Source organism: Polyodon spathula, chromosome 2, assembly GCF_017654505.1.
Source record: "Polyodon spathula isolate WHYD16114869_AA chromosome 2, ASM1765450v1, whole genome shotgun sequence".
Taxonomy (NCBI): domain Eukaryota; kingdom Metazoa; phylum Chordata; class Actinopteri; order Acipenseriformes; family Polyodontidae; genus Polyodon; species Polyodon spathula.
In genome coordinates, this window is record NC_054535.1 from 7,477,734 (window position 1) to 7,498,770 (window position 21,037).

General features: G+C 36.3%; 1 protein-coding gene across 1 annotated transcript in view; it reads left to right on the forward strand.

The window, feature by feature from the left end:
- LOC121329619 (gamma-aminobutyric acid receptor subunit beta-1-like) overlaps nucleotides 1-18,656 on the forward strand; it is a 104,633-nt gene extending 85,977 nt beyond the window's left edge. The window contains exons 6-9 of the mRNA XM_041275294.1: nucleotides 3,736-3,873; nucleotides 5,747-5,899; nucleotides 13,170-13,420; nucleotides 18,155-18,656. Of these exons, the coding sequence (XP_041131228.1) occupies nucleotides 3,736-3,873; nucleotides 5,747-5,899; nucleotides 13,170-13,420; nucleotides 18,155-18,502 (890 nt within the window). The 3' untranslated portion in view covers nucleotides 18,503-18,656. The remainder of the gene's footprint in view (nucleotides 1-3,735; nucleotides 3,874-5,746; nucleotides 5,900-13,169; nucleotides 13,421-18,154) is intronic.
- Nucleotides 18,657-21,037: the final 2,381 nt, after the last annotated feature.

A 21,037-nucleotide genomic window follows, 5' to 3' on the forward strand; every position in this document is an offset into this window, starting at 1 on the left:
GTCAGAATGAGAGTGGTTTACAACCGCAGGGTGGTGATGACGGACGCCTACAACTCGGGTTGGGGCATGGTCTGCGAAGGCAGGGGAGTCAGCGGACCCTGGTCGGGCCGTTGGACGTACCTGCATATCAACATGCTGGAGCTGCAGGCAGTGTTCCTTGCCCTCCAGCACTTCCTACCCATGGTCCGGAGCAGACATGTGCTGATCCACACAGACAATACTTCAGTGGCGGTGTATGTCAACCACCAGGGTGGCCTTCGGTCCCCAGGGTTGCATCGCCTAGCCTTCAGGCTTCTGATTTGGGCCCAACAGAACCTACAGTCCCTTCGGGTGATGCATGTTCCGGGTGTGGAGTATCGGGCAGCGGACCTCCTCTCCAGGGAGGGCCCGCATCCTTCCATGGATCATTTTGATGTGCACTATATTTCTATTCACAGATGTCTTCTAAGTGTCAGCTTATGGGGTGTGCTTAGCTTTTGGGAGCTGTTGCTTGTGACGGAGGGTCTCATTTTTAAAGAAGACATGACTGTGGCGTGAAAAAAAAGCCTGAAAAACTGTTTGAAAAATGAGGCTCTGATCCAGCTTCATTTGAAAGGCGTCTATATGAGTGCCTGAAGAAAAAAAAATCAGGCAACTAAATTGAAATTGAACACTAAATAAAGTGTTTCAAAATATTCTTTATCATTTTATAACAAAAGTTACACAGGTTTATATGCAGTCAAACATTTATTGCTTTTATTCTTATGCTTTATTTATGGGACTGTATTTGAAGTTCATTATTGTGTACTAGGGTTGCTACGATTAAATCAAAAATTACATTTTTGTAACACGCATAGTTAATCACATTATTTCATTTTATCAACGAAAATGCACTGAACACCCTGCCTTGCTATTTACAGTATTTCCTCCAGACAAGCAGTGGGCTTGTTCTTCTTTTCCTGCTCATGTTAACCAGCATCTGATTGTTCCTGAACAACACACCTCTTTGATTGCAGTCACTGTTATTTTTTTTCTTGGCAGGTGATGTGACATAGGCTTGTTTCTGTTAATGAAATGCTATTTGATGTAGACTGTACAGCAGCTACAATGAAATACTGAACATATCTTCCATATTGCCTTATCTTTTGTTGATTTTCTCCATACACTTTAGTGACACTAAGAAAATATAAGATTAGCAAAACAAATCCTTTTTTTCTCAGAAGCTTTTAAAATGATTAATTTACATGCAGACACTGATAAATTTTCCATTCCTTTGGAACATGGACAAAAGCTGGTGTAGGCTTTCAGTTTTACAGTACCAAGAAACCATGCCCTTATAATATAAACAATCGAAAGCCTATTCTTTTTGTATTACCCAGTTACACTGGCCGCTAAGCACTTAACAGACCACAATGTGACATTTGATTTAATTGAATGTCTTTGCACATTATGACATTAAAGCGCTTTGTGATGGTGGTCCACTATGAAAGGCGCTATATAAATAAAGATTGATTGATTGATTGATTGATTTGCAGTAAGTAATACAGCAACAGTCAGACTTGAACTCATTAAATAACACATTTAATAATTTTAATCACCGAATTAATGCACCTTTAAAAAAAAGAATAAAATATTGATAAGAAAGAAAATATTGTGTTTATTATGTGGCACTCCATAAATGCTTGTGGGATTGTGAGTTGGATTCCATGAGTCAAATAGTACTTTATTTCTAATACTCAATTTAAATTAATATTTAAATTGCTGATTATAATTTGTCTGTAAAAAAACAAACAAACTTTGTCTAGTTTTGGCATTAGCCTGCCCAAGGTGCCAGTTCAGTCCATCAATAGGAAGAGACACTGGGGAACACACTGTGCATTTAATTACTGTAATGGTGCTTTACATGCATGCTGAATCAAAACATTCTGCATAATGTATGTACCTATTGACTGTTGATTTCTTAAAGCCAGCAGCAAGGATGTAAAATACTATAGGAATATACAACATAGGAATTTAGATGACCAACTGACAAAACCTGCCAAGAAATACATGTTGTTATTGGACTTCTTAAATATACATTCAAAATGTACGCAGACAGAGTCACTAAAAGGTCGGAGCTGGCAGGGGAGAGTGTAGCGTCCACGGGGAGCAGCAGGGCTGGTAAGTGATGTAATCACACATGAAGACATAAGCCTGATATACGCTCCTTCCAAAGGAGTCAGCTCTTTTGTACAGCGGTATCGGTGCTATTCTTTAGTGTGAGAGGTCCTGGGTTCACGCCCGCCCTCCACCTGTGTGTGGATTGCCTTGCCTTGTGTGATGCGCCTGCCTGTGCTAACCAAGATTGCAACAATATGTATATATGCAATGGTTCATAAAACAAGTATTTGTTTATGTTGCTTTATAACCTGGTTCAGACCCATGGCTCCACTACCTGATTAATTGGATACAGTACCTCCCCCTTAGAGAAGGAGCTTCAGGCAGACATAGTACTTCATAGTTGCATTTACTTTCTTCATCCAACAACTTTACAGATAACTTCTGTAAGATATTATGAGACAGAGAATAATGAAGCCCAAAAATATGTGAAATGAATGGATGTTTTTGTTCTTTCTCAGACCTAGTTTGTGTCCAGAGATTTGACTTGTTTTCTACAGAGATGCAGTCTCTGGAATCCCGAAGATTCGAGGCTTTCTTTTTCAAGATGCAGACCACGTTGGTTTGTTGAGTTTGTAGGTATTTTATTCAAAAGAGCCAGTTTCCCAAAATTTTATATGGTTCATATCTTTCTCACTGGAGCATATGTTTATATTTTGTAAAATGTAACAGGCATTTTATTTGGTTAAAGTAGCATTTTATAAATATATTTTGCACCATCTGGGGTCTTCTCACAAACTACAAACAGTTCTTAGATCTTTCAAGTGTTTTTTCTTTGCTGAGGATTACATTTGTGATCGCAAATCTTTTAAAACGCATATATAATAGGGTTGCCTGAAACCTTTACTGTATATTTTACTGTGGTTCACAAACTCGGTTCCACAAAGATTACCCTTGGGTCCTCAGAAAACGAGACATATCTTTTCCACCACTAGAAAATATTATTTCTGCTACATAGTGACACCTGAAATACTAAAAAAGCAGAGAAGCTTTTTTCATGACAGGCATTCTGGTTGTATTGGTACATATACAGCTATGGCCAAAGGGTTTGTATCACCTAGAATTTTAGGACAGAGACATAATAAAAAAAAATAAATAAATAAATAAATAAATAAATAAATAAATAAAATAATAATAATAATAATAATAATAATAATAATAATAATAATAATAATAATAGTTTAGAGCTTTTATTTAACATCATGTAATTAATGGAACTACAAAACTTTTATCGGAAAAGTCACTGGAAGCCATAATAGTAATACAGTATTTCATGTTTTTCAAAATGTCCAATTTTTCCATTTTTGACAGTTTTTCGTTAAGTATAGGAAAACTACAAAGTATGTTAACGTAACATTATTCAGTAGTTTTCATTCGACTTTATGAAGCAAAATTTGTTACTTCTGTATGGTGATGCAAAACGTTTAGCCTTAGCTGTATGTTTTCCCAAGATAAAAAGAAAGTGGTCTTCCCAGGCAAGGGCACTTTGGATATGTTCTCACAGTAATTTTTTTTTTTTTTTTTTTTGCTGCTTTTCACAACATGGAGGTTTAAAAAAAAAATTGTTTCCAAGTGGCCTTGTTGTCTTTCTCATTTAAGATGGCTACACCACTGATGATATTGAGTTTTACTGGAAAGGGGGAGAAACTGCAGTCACAGGAGTTGCCAACATTGAATTGCCACAGTTCTCCATCATGGATTATAAAATGTTGTCCACAAAAGTCAAGTTCACAACAGGTATGTATTTATTTTATACAAACCACTAAAAACTACATTATGAAGCTGGGGTTTTTAATAAATACATTCACCTGGAAAGTTTAAGGAGTACTTTGTTCCACAAATGAAGAGGGCTCGTGGGTAGTTTACCCCATGGGTGAAATAACCACAGCACTCCCTGAACATTACTGGAGTATTCTGCTTACATGTCAAGTACAATGCATGGAAAATATAGCATGTTTAAATCTAATTTTCCTTAGATCAAGCTCTGCAGCAGCTTAGCAACGCATCAGCATTTTAAACATTGCAGTTTGCCCAGTCATATTGTCATTGGATTTGAATGAATGCAAGATAGAGTACAATACACTTGTTTGAATCTTGTTTGAAGCTGGATCTGTCAATACTTGTAAAAAATAAGAAAATTAATAAAACCATTCAAATAAGCCACAGGGTGAGAGATGAAAGTAAACTTTTGTGAATGGGATGTCACCCTGATCTAACAGACTTAATGCATTCATTTGCGGAAGTAATGACTGCTATCAGTCAGGTCATTTAGCTTTAAAATAAACAGACAGAAGTGTTTAGTGTGCCTCCGATCGATTCCTCATCAAGAAGAGAGGAAATAAAAGACTTTGCAATTAAATAAGACAATCTCCCTAGGGTAATGGTGATTACAAAAGGGACATTTGCAGCATTAAGATAATGACACTCTAGGTATTGATACACTGTGTGTTCAAAGTGGGGACCTAGTTCATATATTACACTTTTGCACTAAGGTTTCTACATAAAATCTGTCAAGCAATTTTCTTCTAGGCAGTATTTTAAAGATTATTGCTAAAAGACTGAAAAGGTATGAGATATCGTAGTTATCTAATGTATTCCTCATTCTCTATTTCAGTCATCAAATCCTGGTTACTTCTTATTTTAAAAAGTAACAATAAAAGCATTGTTGTCTCAGTAGAAGCTCTGATACATGTCTTCTTTCTGGGTTCACATGGTACACCAGACAATAACAGGAATCCTTTTTACATTATTTTTTGAGATGAACGGTCTCGTTATTATAATGACTTTTCTGTTCCCTGCCCCCAGAGAAGGTAAGAAAACCACATGTGTTTTATTTTATGTAGTAAAATAATTATAAAAAAGTGGGACTTTTGTATCCAACAGGTGGGGTAGATGTTGCAGGGGGACATGGTTAATAGGAGAAACGTTAAAATAACTAGACCCTTTGTCTTGCCAAAGACTTTTAAAAAGTTAAGACATGGGCAAAAAATAATGTAAAAACAGTGCTGTCACAAGTCTAAAATTGGATGGCTTATTAATGACTGAACTGTGGTTTTGTATAGTGAATAACAGCACACTGACCTTAAAACTCTTCCATTGAATTCAAGAAACTAAATGTCTGCTTTAATAAAGGATTACATATTTGACCCGTGCATTCCCAAATGGGCTCTCCATAACCTCAATATCTATGTTTCTTAATAAAACTTAACCCTCTTTCAATTTTGAATTAAAAGATGAAGCCCCTTGAGGCTTGCTTCCTGACCTCAGTTGTCTCTTAATCAAAAGTAAAACCACCATTCAAGTTCTACTATCATCAAAACCTTATTTCATCTTAAATTACAAGCAGCCAGTCTTAAATCAGATCTTGAATTAGGGGTGAATACTTTCATGTGGTCCAGATGCATAATCAGCTCCACTTGAGAATCATGGGGGTGACGCCTTCCAGAAATTTCCATTTGTTCAGAATTCGAACCATAGAGGTGTACAATAAAAGCAGAAAAGGCATACTAAAAGTGATATGTGCTGCAGTATTATACTTCAAAATAAGCCAGGTAACACAAATTCTAAAGATATGAAAAGAATAATCTTTGATGCTCTTGTTTTCCTTTAGGATCATATCCCAGGTTGTCACTCAGTTTTCAACTGAAAAGAAACATTGGCTACTTCATCTTGCAAACATACATGCCTTCAACTCTGATAACAATTCTCTCCTGGGTGTCCTTTTGGATCAACTACGATGCTTCTGCTGCTAGAGTTGCTTTGGGTATGTGTCTGGTTATTATACAAACCATTTAACAGTGATTAAATGTTTTATACTTGGCTCATGGTTTTGCCTTAGAATTTATGATTGAGTGTTTGAAGTTATTAACAATGTACAACAAAAAATCAATGCTGTATGAGATCACAGTGTGGCATTTCACCTGGGGGTAAACAGCTTTCCTCCTAGAGTATGTTCTGTCAGTCTCACAACAGTAGTGCTAATATGGTGGCTATGAAGGATACTACAGTGGCTACAGTACTAAAGCACTACATTCTTCTCCATTGATGTTGCCTAGTTGTTTTTGAGCAGTCAGTATTTTGCTTGCTGTTAGTCTGCCATTTTGCATCCCATTAAATCCACCAAGTAAGTAAAAATATAAGAACCCAAATTGTATGTGGTTTATGTGGGAATATTAAAAAAATTAGTTGAATTTGGAGACAATTATTCTCTATCAAAGCAACAAAACAAAAAAATGTAGCCTTGCTAGTGTCATCTTATTTTCATCAGTGCAGTGAAAGTAGTTAATTTAACTGTTGGGATTGAATTCTGTGTTGACAATAAATGTTTTACTGCTCAATATGTGTGTCTTTGAAAGTAAACCACATGTAGTAAAACTAGATACAACTCTATGTACTGTCTTCAGTAACCTTACACGGACATCAACACCTATACATTTATATTGGCCAATCAGTAGGATACCTAACTGTTCTCTCACCTCAAAGTAAAAGAAATAATGGTTTTCCCATTGTCCATATCCAAACCAATCAGCCAACTTAATAACTGGGGCTACTTATCCCTTGGCACACTCTGTACTCATCTGTTCAAGAGGTGGAGTGCAGCTTTGGCTTTGTAAGGATGACAAAAGGAAGCAGTTTTGTCATGGTTTTGTCAGCAGTATCCTCAGGGACCAATGACTTACAGGGATTGCCTACCAGTGAGATCCATCCACCAAGCTGTAGCTTTCTGATTTTCTCAATGCTCACTTTCTTACTGCTCACTTTCTCACTTTCTCACTGTTCACTTTCCCTTACTAGTGAGATCCCTCCGTCAAGCTGTAGTTTTCTCACTTTCTCAATGCTCAATTTCTCACTTTCTCGCTGCTCACTGCTCACTTTCTCACTGCTCACTGCACAATGCTCACTTTCTCACTGCTCACTTTCTCACTTTCTCACTGCTAACTGTTCACTGCTCACTTTCCCTTACCAGTGAGATCCCTCCTTCAAGCTGTAGCTTTCTCACTTTCTAACTGCTCACCTTCTCACTTTCTCACTTGCTCACTGCTCACTTTCTCACTTTCTCATTGCTCACTTTCTCACTGCTCACTGCTCACTTTCTCACTTTCTCATTGTTCACTTTCTCACTGCTCACTGCTCACTTTCTCACTGCTCAATGCTCACTTTCTCACTTTCTCACTGCTCACTTTCCCTTACCAGTGAGATCCCTCCTTCAAGCTGTAGCTTTCTCACTTTCTCACTGCTCACTTTCTCACTTGCTCACTGCTCACTTTCTCACTTTCTCATTGCTCACTTTCTCACTGCTCACCTTCTCAATGCTCACTTTCTCACTGCTCACCTTATCACTTTCTCAATGCTCACTTTCTCACTGCTCACCTTCTCACTTTCTCAATGCTCACTTTCTCATTGCTCACTTTCTCACTGCTCACTTTCTCACTTGCTCACTGCTCACTTTCTCACTTCTCACTGCTCACTGCTCACTGCTCACTTTCTCACTGCTCACTGCTCACTTGCTCACTTTCTCATTGCTCATTTTCTCACTGGTCACTGCTCACTTTCTCAATGCTCACTTTCTCACTTGCTCACTGCTCACTTTCTCACTTTCTCACTGCTCACTGCTCACTTTCTCACTTTCTCATTGCTCACTTTCTCACTGCTCACCTTCTCACTTTCTCAATGCTCACTTTCTCACTGCTCACCTTCTCACTTTCTCAATGCTCACTTTCTCACTGCTCACCTTCTCACTTTCTCAATGCTCACTTTTTCACTGCTCACCTTCTCACTTTCTCAATGTTCACTTTCTCACTGCTCACTTTCTCACTTTCTCACTGCTCACTGCACACTTTCTCACTTTCTCATTGCTCACTTTCTCAATGGTCACTGCTCACTTTCTCATTACTCACGTTCTCACTTTCTCACTGCTCACTGCTCACTTTCTCATTGCTCACTTTCTCACTTTCTCACTGCTCACTTTCCCATACCAATGAGATCCCTCCATCAAGCTGTAGCTTTCTCACTTTCTCACTGCTCACTTTCTCACTGCCCACTGCTCACTTTCTCACTGCTCACCTTCTCACTTTCTCAATGCTCACTTTTTCACTGCTCACCTTCTCACTTTCTCAATGCTCACTTTCTCACTGCTCACTTTCTCACTTTCTCACTGCTCACTTTCTCACTGCTCACTTTCCCTTACCAATGAGATCCCTCCATCAAGCTGTAGCTTTATCACTTTCTCAGTGCTCACTTTCTCACTGCTCACTGCTCACTTTCTCACTGCTCACTTTCTCACTGCTCACTGCTCACTTTCTCACTGCTCACTGTTCACTTTCTCAGTGCTCACTTTCTCACTGTTCACTGCTCAATGCTCTCTTGACTGAGCAGTGTTTTGCAGGGGTTTTAATATAAAATGCTTTCTTTTAACCTCTTTCTTTTTAGAATGTGTTTATTTTCAGACATTCACAACATATGTGACTACTGTAATCTTCTTCATTTTATATTATGATGAGTGAGTGGTCCGAATTAATGTATCTAATGTTCGTATAGATATATACAGTATTGTTTTTGTTTTTTTTTCATTACAGAAATCAGGTTGAATTGTGGCAGCATACTGCCCCAAGTGGTTACACTGAGAAGCAATTGTTTTTCATCAAGGCAGAGCTGTTTTTTTTTTTGTCTTAACCAGTTAGTAATTTATATACAAATTCTATTTCAAATACCACAAGCATATTCTTTAATTGTAATAGACCAATCTAAATATTGAATAATAATAATAATTAATAATATAATAATATAATAATAATAATAATAATAATATTATAATAAATACTTGAACTTCATACAAATACAGTTGGTTTAGTTAAGATATATTCAGTAATTCTGCTGAAAATAACAAGACCATATATGGGCTTTCATTTTTAAATGTAAGGTCTAAAATCTTTGTATAAATCATAGACTTATAAAAAAAGTTTATTTAAAAAAAACATCTGGCCTGGGGAATTAGAAGAGTCTTCTTTCCATATTGGGAAGGTGCTGACATCCTGTTACATTTTTAGTCATTAGTTCATCCCCAAAGCCAGCATCACATTTGAAGTGAGAGCTCAGAGAACCCTGGGCTAAACTTGAGTGAGATCAAACTCAAGCTTGCAGAAAACAACCAATTTAACTTGAGTGCAATTTAATAGCAAAGAGACAGCATAATGTGTGCATGCATCCTTGGGAGCAAGTGGGAATTAAAGTCTCCACACACTGGATGCGTTGCAATTTGTCCTGCAATAAAATGATACTTTCACTGCGACACTACCTTCCACACTCGTGGCAAACATTTATTTCCATAAAGGTTAATGAAGCATACTCACCAGCTATATCCAGTTCCCTGAAAATGGACTGCCAGGTGTTCTCCCTCATTGCTGTGTCTTTATAATTTTTGTGTCCTTTATTGTACAGCTTTGGGACTGTGATACTGCAGGAAAGATCTTTTCTTGCACTGTTCTGAAGGAGCGCAAAGGAAGCTGTTCCTCACTGGTCAAATTGGTACAATATATATATATTGTCGTGGTGCGGTTTGTCAGATGACACATTCGATTGTTGCATCGCGTCCGGTGTGTTAGAGGCCTTTACAGTAATAGGCAGACTTTCAGTTTCAATGTATTTATTTTTAACCAAGAAAATAATTACCGGTAGAGCTTTACAAGTATGCAAATAAGATTTGGGACAAATCAACATGCCCACCTTAAAATAGGAACTAGTGAAGACACAAGATTTTTACAAGTTTTTTTTTCAAGTTCACGAGTAGTATTTGTAATGGCCAAGTATATAGTTTCAAAGCAATGTGAATGAAAACTGTGGATATTAAAAAGGGACATTTCAATAATTTGACTCTACTGTATAATATAATTACAGATTCCATTCTGTTTGTTTCAATGACTTGAACAAGTTAAAAAATGATGGTGATAAAAAAGAAAAGGCACTGTAGTGGAATATTGGGAGAAAATAATTGTCAACCCGGGCCTCTATGGAGAATCATGCTTTTTGTCATTTTGCTTTTACTCGGAAAAATACAAGTGGTTCCAAAAATACTGGGTGATCCGATATATTTCATTACATATACTGCATCATTTTCAAATAGTCTGGAGGTTACATGTAAGCACTACTTACAGGTCATTTTTACTGAATGCTTACTTTAATGGAATTTGTGTTATTGCCCTGTATTTAACCTTAAACCTTCTTCCCCCACAAAGTAAAAATAATCATAACTATTGACAACAGATCAATCAGAATCCTGAACATTTACAGCAGACTGATGTGTATTGGTTAGCAGCTTTAACCTTTTGCGGTCCTATACCTGTTTTACTCTGAAAAAACAAATTTAGAACAGCGCATGTAAAATAAACAGCACGCGTGAAAATAAATTGGACCTGACGCGCCTGACAAATGCTAAATAAATGAACCACTAAGGGTTAAATAGCTAAAATAGCTGTTATTCCACAGGGGAGTCTCTTTCTGCTGCTGTATGTTCCAGACAGTGGAAGCCTGAACTAGGGATCATTACCCTGCCTGCCTCTGTCTTTGGACCCCAAGCTGTAAATCATATATAGTGGGAATAACAAATAACACTAAATAAAAAATAAAATGTAGACTGCTTTTTATAATACCGGTCGACATTATTATAAACACCAAAGAACTTCCTTTCTCACATCACAGCCTCACACTAAAACCATTTTACAAAATGTGTTCTCCAGCAGTTTAGGTCTAGCAACGCTTCTATTGAAGATTCTGGCTGCCAACCGATAATTCAGAGAAAACAGCTTCCTGCTCCCAGCTGAGAGGTTGTGCTGAACATGACTGAAACATTTTGAAATAAAATGCTAGTGTCACTATTTTTATCCCAAATTAAATCATTATTTTGCCCTTATTTTAGTATTTTATCATATTGAGGCCTTGGAGCCTAGCTACGTATGAAACATTTTTTATATTAATCATCAATTCGTCCTCTAAACAGGGTTACGAGAACATCTAGACCTCCAGGAGTATCTGCATCTATAGCGCTTGGGTGCTGAAGTGCATTTAAGAGATCACTCTTTCCTCAGGACACTCCATGAATATCTTCTGTTCCAACAATGCTGAAAAGGAATTATTATTGAAAAGCAAATTAAACTTCTTACCGCACAAAAAAGTCAACAAACTTTTTTCTTACCCAAAACAAACTCCATTCTGCACAGTGGAGAAATGGGACACTAACCCCTGGGCCATTCGGAGGCTTACAACAATAATGAAAAGCAACCTAAATCTTATAGATACTCCTAGCATCATAGATGTTCATTGACCATTTCTACCATTTCATCTGCTTCACAGCTTCAGGAGCAACATCAATGACATCATCACTTAATAAATCTCTATCAATTACACAAACGTTAGATGTAAACTTAGCGTTTGCATTTCTTTCCTTTAATCATTGTTCAAACAAGCTTACAGCCCCCTGACATTTTGTCTGAGTACTTCTGGAAAGCCGATCACTGGCAATGACATTTAGATCTTCATCTGTTTTAGCTTCGGAAAAACTTGCAATAACTTTACTTTCTGTTGCTGGTTCACAGTCCTTTGTTTTTTGCATTCTTATTTTACTAATAAAATTTTATGTTTGTGAATTCAAACAACTCAACAATAGTGATTGTGTTCTGTTATAGAACAGAGACTTATTTGCTAAATTGAGTTTTATACTTGAGGATTAACAAGGTGAATTAGTTTTTGTTGGCCTCAGTCATTTTCATCGTAAGAGACTGACTGCAACTAAATGAAACAAGTATGCTGAGCTTTCAAAATAATGCATGCTTATTATAGTGCAAAGTGCGTAATTTCAACCATGACAAAATGTATTTTCTGGTGATACAGGCAAGGACGAATGATAATTTTAAATGGCTTTATAAATAAACTATTCCCTACTTAATAGATCATAGCATCCATAAGAAGAAGAAAATTAAGTAGTTATTACTAGTGCTGCTGATGTACAGTATATGACTACATCACCTGCAACTAAAAGCAATAAGCACACAAAGCAAAAGAAAACCCCAAAAAAAAAGCATTTCTGCAAGAGCTGACTTCAAAACATATGCTGCAACTGTATATCAGTACATTTATAATCCTTCAAATTACGGTAATCACTGTAAATTCCATATGTTTCTTATTGTGCGAACATTAATGAGATTTACACCAAGAATTACTGAAGTGGCAAAACTTTATTGAATTATATACAGAAAGAAATGTGTGATGAATAATTTGTGACTAAAGGACAGGTTGCTTGAATTAGAAATGAGAGCAGAACATGTCATGATTCAGCTGCTTGTTAATCACCTTGCATGCTCTACCAGCTGCTGTGCACCTTCTGGCTTGCATCATTGGTTTGACACTGTGATGTTAAAAACGTCCAAGATCTGAAATAACTTACGCTGGGCTGCTTTCTTTAATTCCTGGGGAAGTTGTGTTAAAGGCCCAGTTAGATTCAGACAAGCTTAGAGCCCGGTAAAGGTAGATTCAGATGGTAGGAACTTTATATAACCTAGAACCACTCAGAATGACTGCAAACACCTTCAAATGGGAAGGAAGGAGGCTATACAAACATCTTTCAAATGGCATTTAAACCTGGATAAATGGAGTTCAAATCTGGATAAAAAGCACATTTTTTGATGGTTTACTTTTAAACAACATAACTAAGAAACACATAATCATAAAGGTCAGTAGATTAACTCAAAATCCTTCTACCAGATTTTGAAAATAACTCCCATAGTGTAGCCAACAGATAACACAGTCTGTTTTAATGACCTACCCAGTGGCAGTACTGTCATCCTGTAACTCTACACGAATTCCACTGGTGTTTCGCCCGAGGTGTAATTTATTATCACAATCAATAAAACTACTAAAATAGACCCCAATGTGTCATTGGCTTTTTAACAGAATACTGTTTTTAATAGGATTTTGTTCATTACAATCATTGTGCGCAACTGCGGAACTGTAATAATATTCTTAATGTTACTCTCTTCCAACAGGAATTACAACTGTGCTGACAATGACAACCATCAACACTCATCTCAGGGAGACTCTGCCTAAGATCCCTTATGTAAAAGCCATTGATATTTACCTGATGGGGTGCTTTGTATTTGTTTTCTTGGCCCTCCTGGAGTACGCCTTTGTAAACTACATATTCTTTGGAAGGGGCCCTCAGCTTCAAAAGAAAGCAGCAGAAAAAGTTGCAAAGGCCAACCATGAGAAGAGTAAACTAGAGCCCAACAAAGTGCAGGTAGGGTTATTTACTTTAACTGGTCTGCTGTATCTTGATACACTGTACTTCATCTGGCTTTTACATTTTTGAACTTAGTCAATCCTTACAAAGTACCAGTGGCCCTATGTATACAGTGCTAGTTAAGCATGGCTCGGAAGGAGACACAGACGCATTGCTACATGATTCCCAAACCAACAAACCAACAAGAAACTTTATAATATGTAATGTCAAGATGTGCCGCAAAATTGCTATGCACATTCATTACGCATTAAATTTAAATACAATGTGTAATTTCTATTTTTTTCAATGCGTAAAACACCTTTTCAACTTATCTGGAGCACTGTAAATAGAGTCGAGTAATAGAAAGCAATAGAAAGCCACCAGACACAAATCTGCTAAATGGAATTATATTTCCTTATTTGCATGCATTTGTCTGCTTGTGCACATTGTATGTAATTGTATTTTTTGTGGCATTGTCATTCAATCACTTTACGTTTCTAATCTTACCATTTGAAGCATGCCAGTCCTTCATGGCAGCCAGGGAGCAAACGCTGCTAACACATTACATTTCCATGGCCCCATGCAGAGGGATTAAGGCAAAGGGGTGTTGAGTCTTCCCACAGTGCCAATCCTGACAGGCTTAGGAATGGATAACAGTAAGAAAAAAACCTTCCAACTGTAAAAGTTAAAACAAGGTTATTAACCCCTTTCCCCATTAAAATTACTTTACTAAAATTGCCTTACCAATAAAGGCGACATCTGTCTATCTTTGTAAGCTGTTTACTGAGGGTTTACAGTGCAGCTTGACTCATAGGCTGTTGAAAGTTGCTGCTGCAGTTTTGTGTCATTTTTTAAAAAATAAGTAACACATGTATTTTGTTAAACAAGGTACCCTGAATCATTTTGGACTAAATATCCAAACTTTTGAAAAAAAAAGTGAAGAATTTGAGGGGATTTTCTAAACGTAAACAGTACATAGTGGCCAAAAAACTAATGGGATTAGTTCATGAGGCATCCCTCTACCCTCTATCAATATAAAGCTAAACTTGAGGTGCAGCACAGCTGCCAATTCTGTGGTGCAATAAACATTCCGATAAGATGATTTATTTTCAACATTTGCATGGATGAAGTTGCCTGTTGACCTTTAGCAGAGTTCCTATGCATTCGAATTGGCCTTTTGAAATTGGGTGGAAAAACAGGTCAAATTAATTAAAACTTTAGTATAGTAACAAAGCCCATAGTGTGGTTTATTATACTGTAGATTATCACATCCACTGTTAGATTAAATGACTTGTTGTACAGTCAAATCTACCGGTGTTCCATTAGTGACACACAAATTACTCTGGTAAAGGTGAGTCTTATTAGTTGGCAATGCAGAATGTATGACTTATACTTTTAAGGTACTGTAGAACTATGAGAAACTAAGGCACATAGACAAATATTTCAGCTAATGCCGTCCTCGATGTTTCTTTCTTTAGAATGACGATTTAGCATTTTGAAGTCATGGGTGATTTATAAGCTATATTGAGCTATAAGGACTGGTAATGTAAATTTACTGGTATCCTTTATAGTGAAGGTTGTTTAAAGCACAGCAAGGTTAGAGCCACTCATCAACCTCTTGCAAGGTCTGTACTAATCTTTTTTTTTTAGAAATGGCCATTTAATTTCATTCCACTTCCTCTAAGAAAATCTTTACAATAAAAGTAATTTTTATTCATAAATTCTCATACACCATATTCTTTCAGTTTGAAGAATTTGAGTTGTTTGTGTTGTTGCATGATTTTCTGATGTGTATTCTAAGGAAATGAATAACATTGCAGTATCTTATCAGAATTCTGAGGCTTATGATAATGACTTGCCAAGATTCTCAGATTCAGCAAAGATCATTCGAGGTGTGATAAAGGCAGAAAATGTGTGCAGAAATGAACAAAAAGGTTATTTGATGTGTAATATCTTTATTTATCTATTTATCACAGTAGTGTCACCTGGAGATATCAGTTAAAATCCTAGTTATTATTATTATTATTATTATTATTATTATTATTATTATTATTATTATTATTATTATTATTATTATTATTATTATTATTATTATTATACATAAAAGCTTAACCAAGTGTAATGAATCATAGTGAAAGCATAGGCAAGTATTGTAAATCCCAGAAAGGTATTGTAAAGCATATTTAAAAACATTGCAAATCATGGCAAATGCATAGTCCAGCACAGGAAAAGTATGGGAAAACTACAAATATTACCAAGCAAATTTACTGTGGTAAACTTTTATAAGGGCTATGTTACCTGGCACATAATTTCCTTACATGTAATATTTAACGTCTATAATGATAATACCAAATGTAAAATGTTGCTGTCCTTGTATAGTACTTGCATGTTGAAAAGGAGTCTGTAACCATTGTTTTAAAAGTGTCATATAAACCTGTCATCAAATCTTCATGAGTCTGTAAATGAGTGAGAAAGTGAGAATGTACTTAAGAACATAAGAACATAAGAAAGTTTACAAACGAGAGGAGGCCATTCGGCCCATCTTGCTCGTTTGGTTGTTAGTAGCTTATTGATCCCAGAATCTCATCAAGCAGCTTCTTGAAGGATCCCAGGGTGTCAGCTTCAACAACATTACTGGGGAGTTGATTCCAGACCCTCACAATTCTCTGTGTAAAAAAGTGCCTCCTATTTTCTGTTCTGAATGCCCGTTTGTCTAATCTCCATTTGTGACCCCTGGTCCTTGTTTCTTTTTTCAGGCTGAAAAAGTTCCTTGGGTCGACACTGTCAATACCTTTTAGAATTTTGAATGCTTGAATTAGGTCGCCACGTAGTCTTCTTTGTTCAAGACTGAACAGATTCAATTCTTTTAGCCTGTCTGCATATGACATGCCTTTTAAGCCCGGAATAATTCTGGTCGCTCTTCTTTGCACTCTTTCTAGAGCAGCAATATCTTTTTTATAGCGAGGTGACCAGAACTGCACACAATATTCAAGATGAGGTCTTACTAGTGCATCGTACAGTTTTAGCATTACTTCCCTTGATTTAAATTCAACACTTTTCACAATCTATCCGAGCATCTTGTTAGCCTTTTTTATAGCTTCCCCACATTGTCTAGATGAAGACATTTCTGAGTCAACAAAACTCCTAGGTCTTTTTCATAGATTTCTTCTCCAATTGCAGTATCTCCCATATGATATTTATAATGTACATTTTGGACAGTAGAGGTAAAGGGAGTTATTATATTGTTTTTGTGTTTACTGTACTGTAGTTTATATATCATAAAGAAATACCACATGACTTGATAAGCTGGTAAAATGTCATATTTTTATGGACTCCAGGATATTTCTATTATGACGCATATCTTGTCATTAAAGAAAGGCTCACAAAATTAAGAGCCCAAGCTGACAAATTTATGAGTCTTTATAAGGCTTACTTTTAACATTACATTGTCCCCTTTTCATATCTTTACATGACAGATTTGATATTATTTAAAACAAGTATGGCCCACACATGGCTGTCAAAGCTAAATTTAACTCCTGAACTTTTACATTGCACTTTACTAGCTTTATCATAAACCACTTTTAGTATTTAGTACACCACTCCCCTTCATACAGGGATTCCAGTAGCTCTGTTCTGTCAGTCCACTTCTTCTGTGGTAAGGTCCACTGCAGATATATTTTCTGAGGCTATGCCTTATCCTCCCGAGACCCTGAGAGAAGTATATTACTTGTTGTGATTGACTTTTCACAGGCCTCATAATTTATGACGTCACAGAAACCATAGATGGAATTATTTTCCTGTAACTCACTGAAGCCTATCTATTATTCTCTCTCTCTCTCTCTCTCTCTCTCTCTCTCTCTCTCTCTCTCTCTCTCTCTCTCTCTCTCTCTCTCTCTTTCTCTCTCTGTCTTGCTCTCTTTATTAATCAGAGTACATAAATGAGTAGGATTCATTAAATGGAGGCTTAAGATTTATATGGATGGTAGCTTAAGATGTAAACTAATAGGAAGCTAGGACTCATTTTTATTCTGATTCATATTTAATTGCATTTCTCATTGCAAACTCCTTCATCATTTTTCATCATGATCATGATTCATGTCATGATCCCCCCCCCCCCCCCCCCTCCCTACCCCAACTGGAAAAAAAGAGAAAATAAAATTAATGAAAAGTGAAACTTTCTCTATGAAATTGCACACATCAGTTATCATACACAGAACAATTTATTTACTGTGATGTTTTTAAAAGAATACAATCCATTCCATTCATATTGTATACATAGGATACTCATAATCAGCTAATAATCACTCAGTACATGACAGGTCAAAAATGTTTGTACTGTATAAAATCACATATTTATTGGATTATTGCCAAATGCAATCCAAAATGTGAGCAGAAAGCTAGGGGAGTATGAGTATGATGATTTGGTTAAGGTTGGAGCAAAGGTAAGGAAAAGCTCACTGTGTAGAGACAGGTATGGTCTGTCCATGTTCAAAACACGAACCAGGGATTTAAAATCAAATTAATCCAGGTGAGAAGATACTTGTGTTTTTTTAATTTAGAGACTATGAAATTGCCTTTCTCTTGGCTAGTGCTACACTTCTTTTGTCATTTCACTTGGAGATTGACATTTTTTCCCTCCCCCTTCAATGCCTTCTCTCCTGTCATTAACCAATCAGCTGCTTCCTCTATTGACTGACATATTTCCAGCCTGTAAAATGCTTTGATTAATTGTCACGTTGGTTCTCATCGCAGGTTGATGCCCATGGAAACATTCTTCTGACCAACCTGGAAGTCAGAAACGAAGTCAGCAGCTCTGAGGTTTTGACAAGTATAAATGACCCCAGAACCACTATATTTTCTTACGATAGTGCCAGCATCCAGTACAGAAAGCCAATGGCAAGCCGAGATGTCTATGGGAGGAATGCAGCAGACAGACACGTGGTTCATAAGAAGGGTCGCTTACGGAGAAGGACTTCGCAACTTAAAATCAAGATTCCTGATTTGACTGATGTTAATGCCATAGACAAGTGGTCCAGAGTTATTTTTCCTATCATATTTACATTTTTTAATGTTGTCTACTGGCTTTATTATGTGCACTAGTTTGGTCACGTGTTTGTTCTGCATTGTATGTGTTGTATTGTATTGATTCACTTATTTTATGTATTAACCCGTAAAGGACTACAATATATAACTGCAAGGTCAAGCTAAGGTGTTCAGCCATTTTGTTTTTGCGTGTATGCACTGGGATGGGGGAATTCACTCCCAATGTTTTTTTTTTTTTTTTTTTTTTTTTTTTTTTTAATGTATAAAATCTTTTTTAATAACTTAAACTTTCATGTTAGAATTCCTACAGGGATTTAATGGCTTACAGCCATATCCATGTTCCATAAGACTTCCATGTTGTATTTCATATGGTTATACAATCATAATCTCATCATGTAAAGACAGAGCAGTAAGACACTCAACCCAGTTCAATTTAGATTTTACCTGGTCTGACCCTTGTGACAAGTAGACATATCATTATTTTAATCCAAAAGAACAAAATATGTGCTTTTCAACTATTGAGCTTGAATCTTCTTTTCCAATCCAAAGCTCATGAGATGAGGGCTGTTTTGTTCTTTGAACTAATTTTAATTGGCTTCACTACTTTCAAAAACAAAGTCAGTTTAATTGGAAATAAAAAATCAAGTTTATATTAAATCTCACTGTGACTGTGAGCATTATCATTATGTAAGATGTGATTTTCTTTTTAAAAAGTCAGGTATACAGTAACGTATTACTTCACAAACATTACTTCACCTATATATATATATATATATATATATATATATATATATATATATATATATATATATATATATATATATATATATATATATATATATATACACACACACAATCCTTTTAACTGCACAAACCCTACATTACACCTCTACCACTACACAAACCCTATCCAGAGTGATGCATACCTCAAGATTAAAATATATTTCTAGTGCTAATGTTCAACATGCTTCTGAAGCTTTTGGTATCTTCAAGACTTGAATAATCAGACTTTAAACCCTCCAGCCCTCCGAGGTGATTAGTTATGATTAAAGTAGGATTTCTTGCAAATACCTCAGATGTCTCCTTAGTTTTATAACTGTAGAAACAATATGTTCAGAAGTGTGAGTACCCTGATAATGATTTGACAAGTCTCTTTTCTGAGTAGCATTGTTTAATTAAAAAGGCAGGTGTTGGGAAGAAGGGAGCTAAAACTAAATAAAAGCAATGGGGACCTAATTGAATTTAGGGCATAGCTCAAAATTAAACAAATAAGATTCAGAATTGCATTAAATATTTCCAATAACTTGCTGGGATATTCACAATTAAAGGATCAAAATTCCCCTGAATGATATTGTATTACAGTTCCAGAACTTGGTTAAATATTGCATTATTCTAGATCAAACGTAATTTCAAGCAGTTGACATTTGAATGGAGGTGAAAAATTAGTTTTCAAGGGTGAATGTAACAGACCCATGCAGGCCTCAAACCTTACTGCTCCCAGCATATCTTTTAACCACAAATGCTTAAGTCTAGCCAAGAGGTATGAGCCCAGTTCAATTCAACCTAATTTATAGCCTTTTTGAGCAACACAAATGTTATGTGTTCTGTTCCTCAAAAGCAAGCTGCACCCCAGACCCATCTATTGACTAAAATTGACTGTGATTCGCTAAATTGACAATGATTAGTTCAAGCCTGCCCTAACCGTTCCCTTGGGGATATCCCATCCAAAATCCTCTCAAAGCCTTCACCCATATGCAAAATGGCATATTTCAGCAACATGTTCATGGGTCACCACATGCCAAAATAAGTTGCCAGACATGAATTTGTGGGTCAATAGCATACTACATTACAACTGCTTTTGTGTTGGTGTATGTGTTATCAGGTAATAATAACAAGGAAACAAACAGGTTTACTTTCACAAGACATTATAACAAACAGTATGCTCTGTTTCTCATGGCTGAATAGTGTGCCTTTAAACAACAATCTCAATATTGTCATAGGGTTAAATTAGTATGTAGAATTTCAAAGAATATGCTTAAAGTATGCTTAAAAAAAAAGTTGTTGTCATGAACAACTTTAATGTTCTATATAGTTATTATCAGACATTCCAGCACTATGATGACAATCTGTAAGTAAATTAGGTGACAAATCAGTTCGTAAGTTCCTTGTTTTCAACCAGAAAGGAATCAAGAGCAGGTAACAACAAACTCATGAGAAGTTGTACATTTTCATTTTCTGCCAGGAGGCTTGACATGTTTGTTTAAATTCAGACCTGGATAAAGATTTTAAATTACCAGGAGCCTGCAACCTTTAATGCAACTATAGACCGCATTGCATTGTTGGCTAGACTTATTAAAGGTTTGTTTTCTGGGCATCCAGAGGATTATGGAGAGATTTAGTTTATTGAATGATTCAAGGTGCTGTAGTGATGGATATTGTTTCCATGCGCGTGTGTCTGTGTGAGTGTTTGTGTGTGAATAGGCACACATTTATGTAAATGCTTGAATACTGAAGGATGGGATTACCTTTTTATAATCAGAGATGCATTTCTGATTCTGGTCGAATGTTACAACAAATGTCTGATTTGCAAGA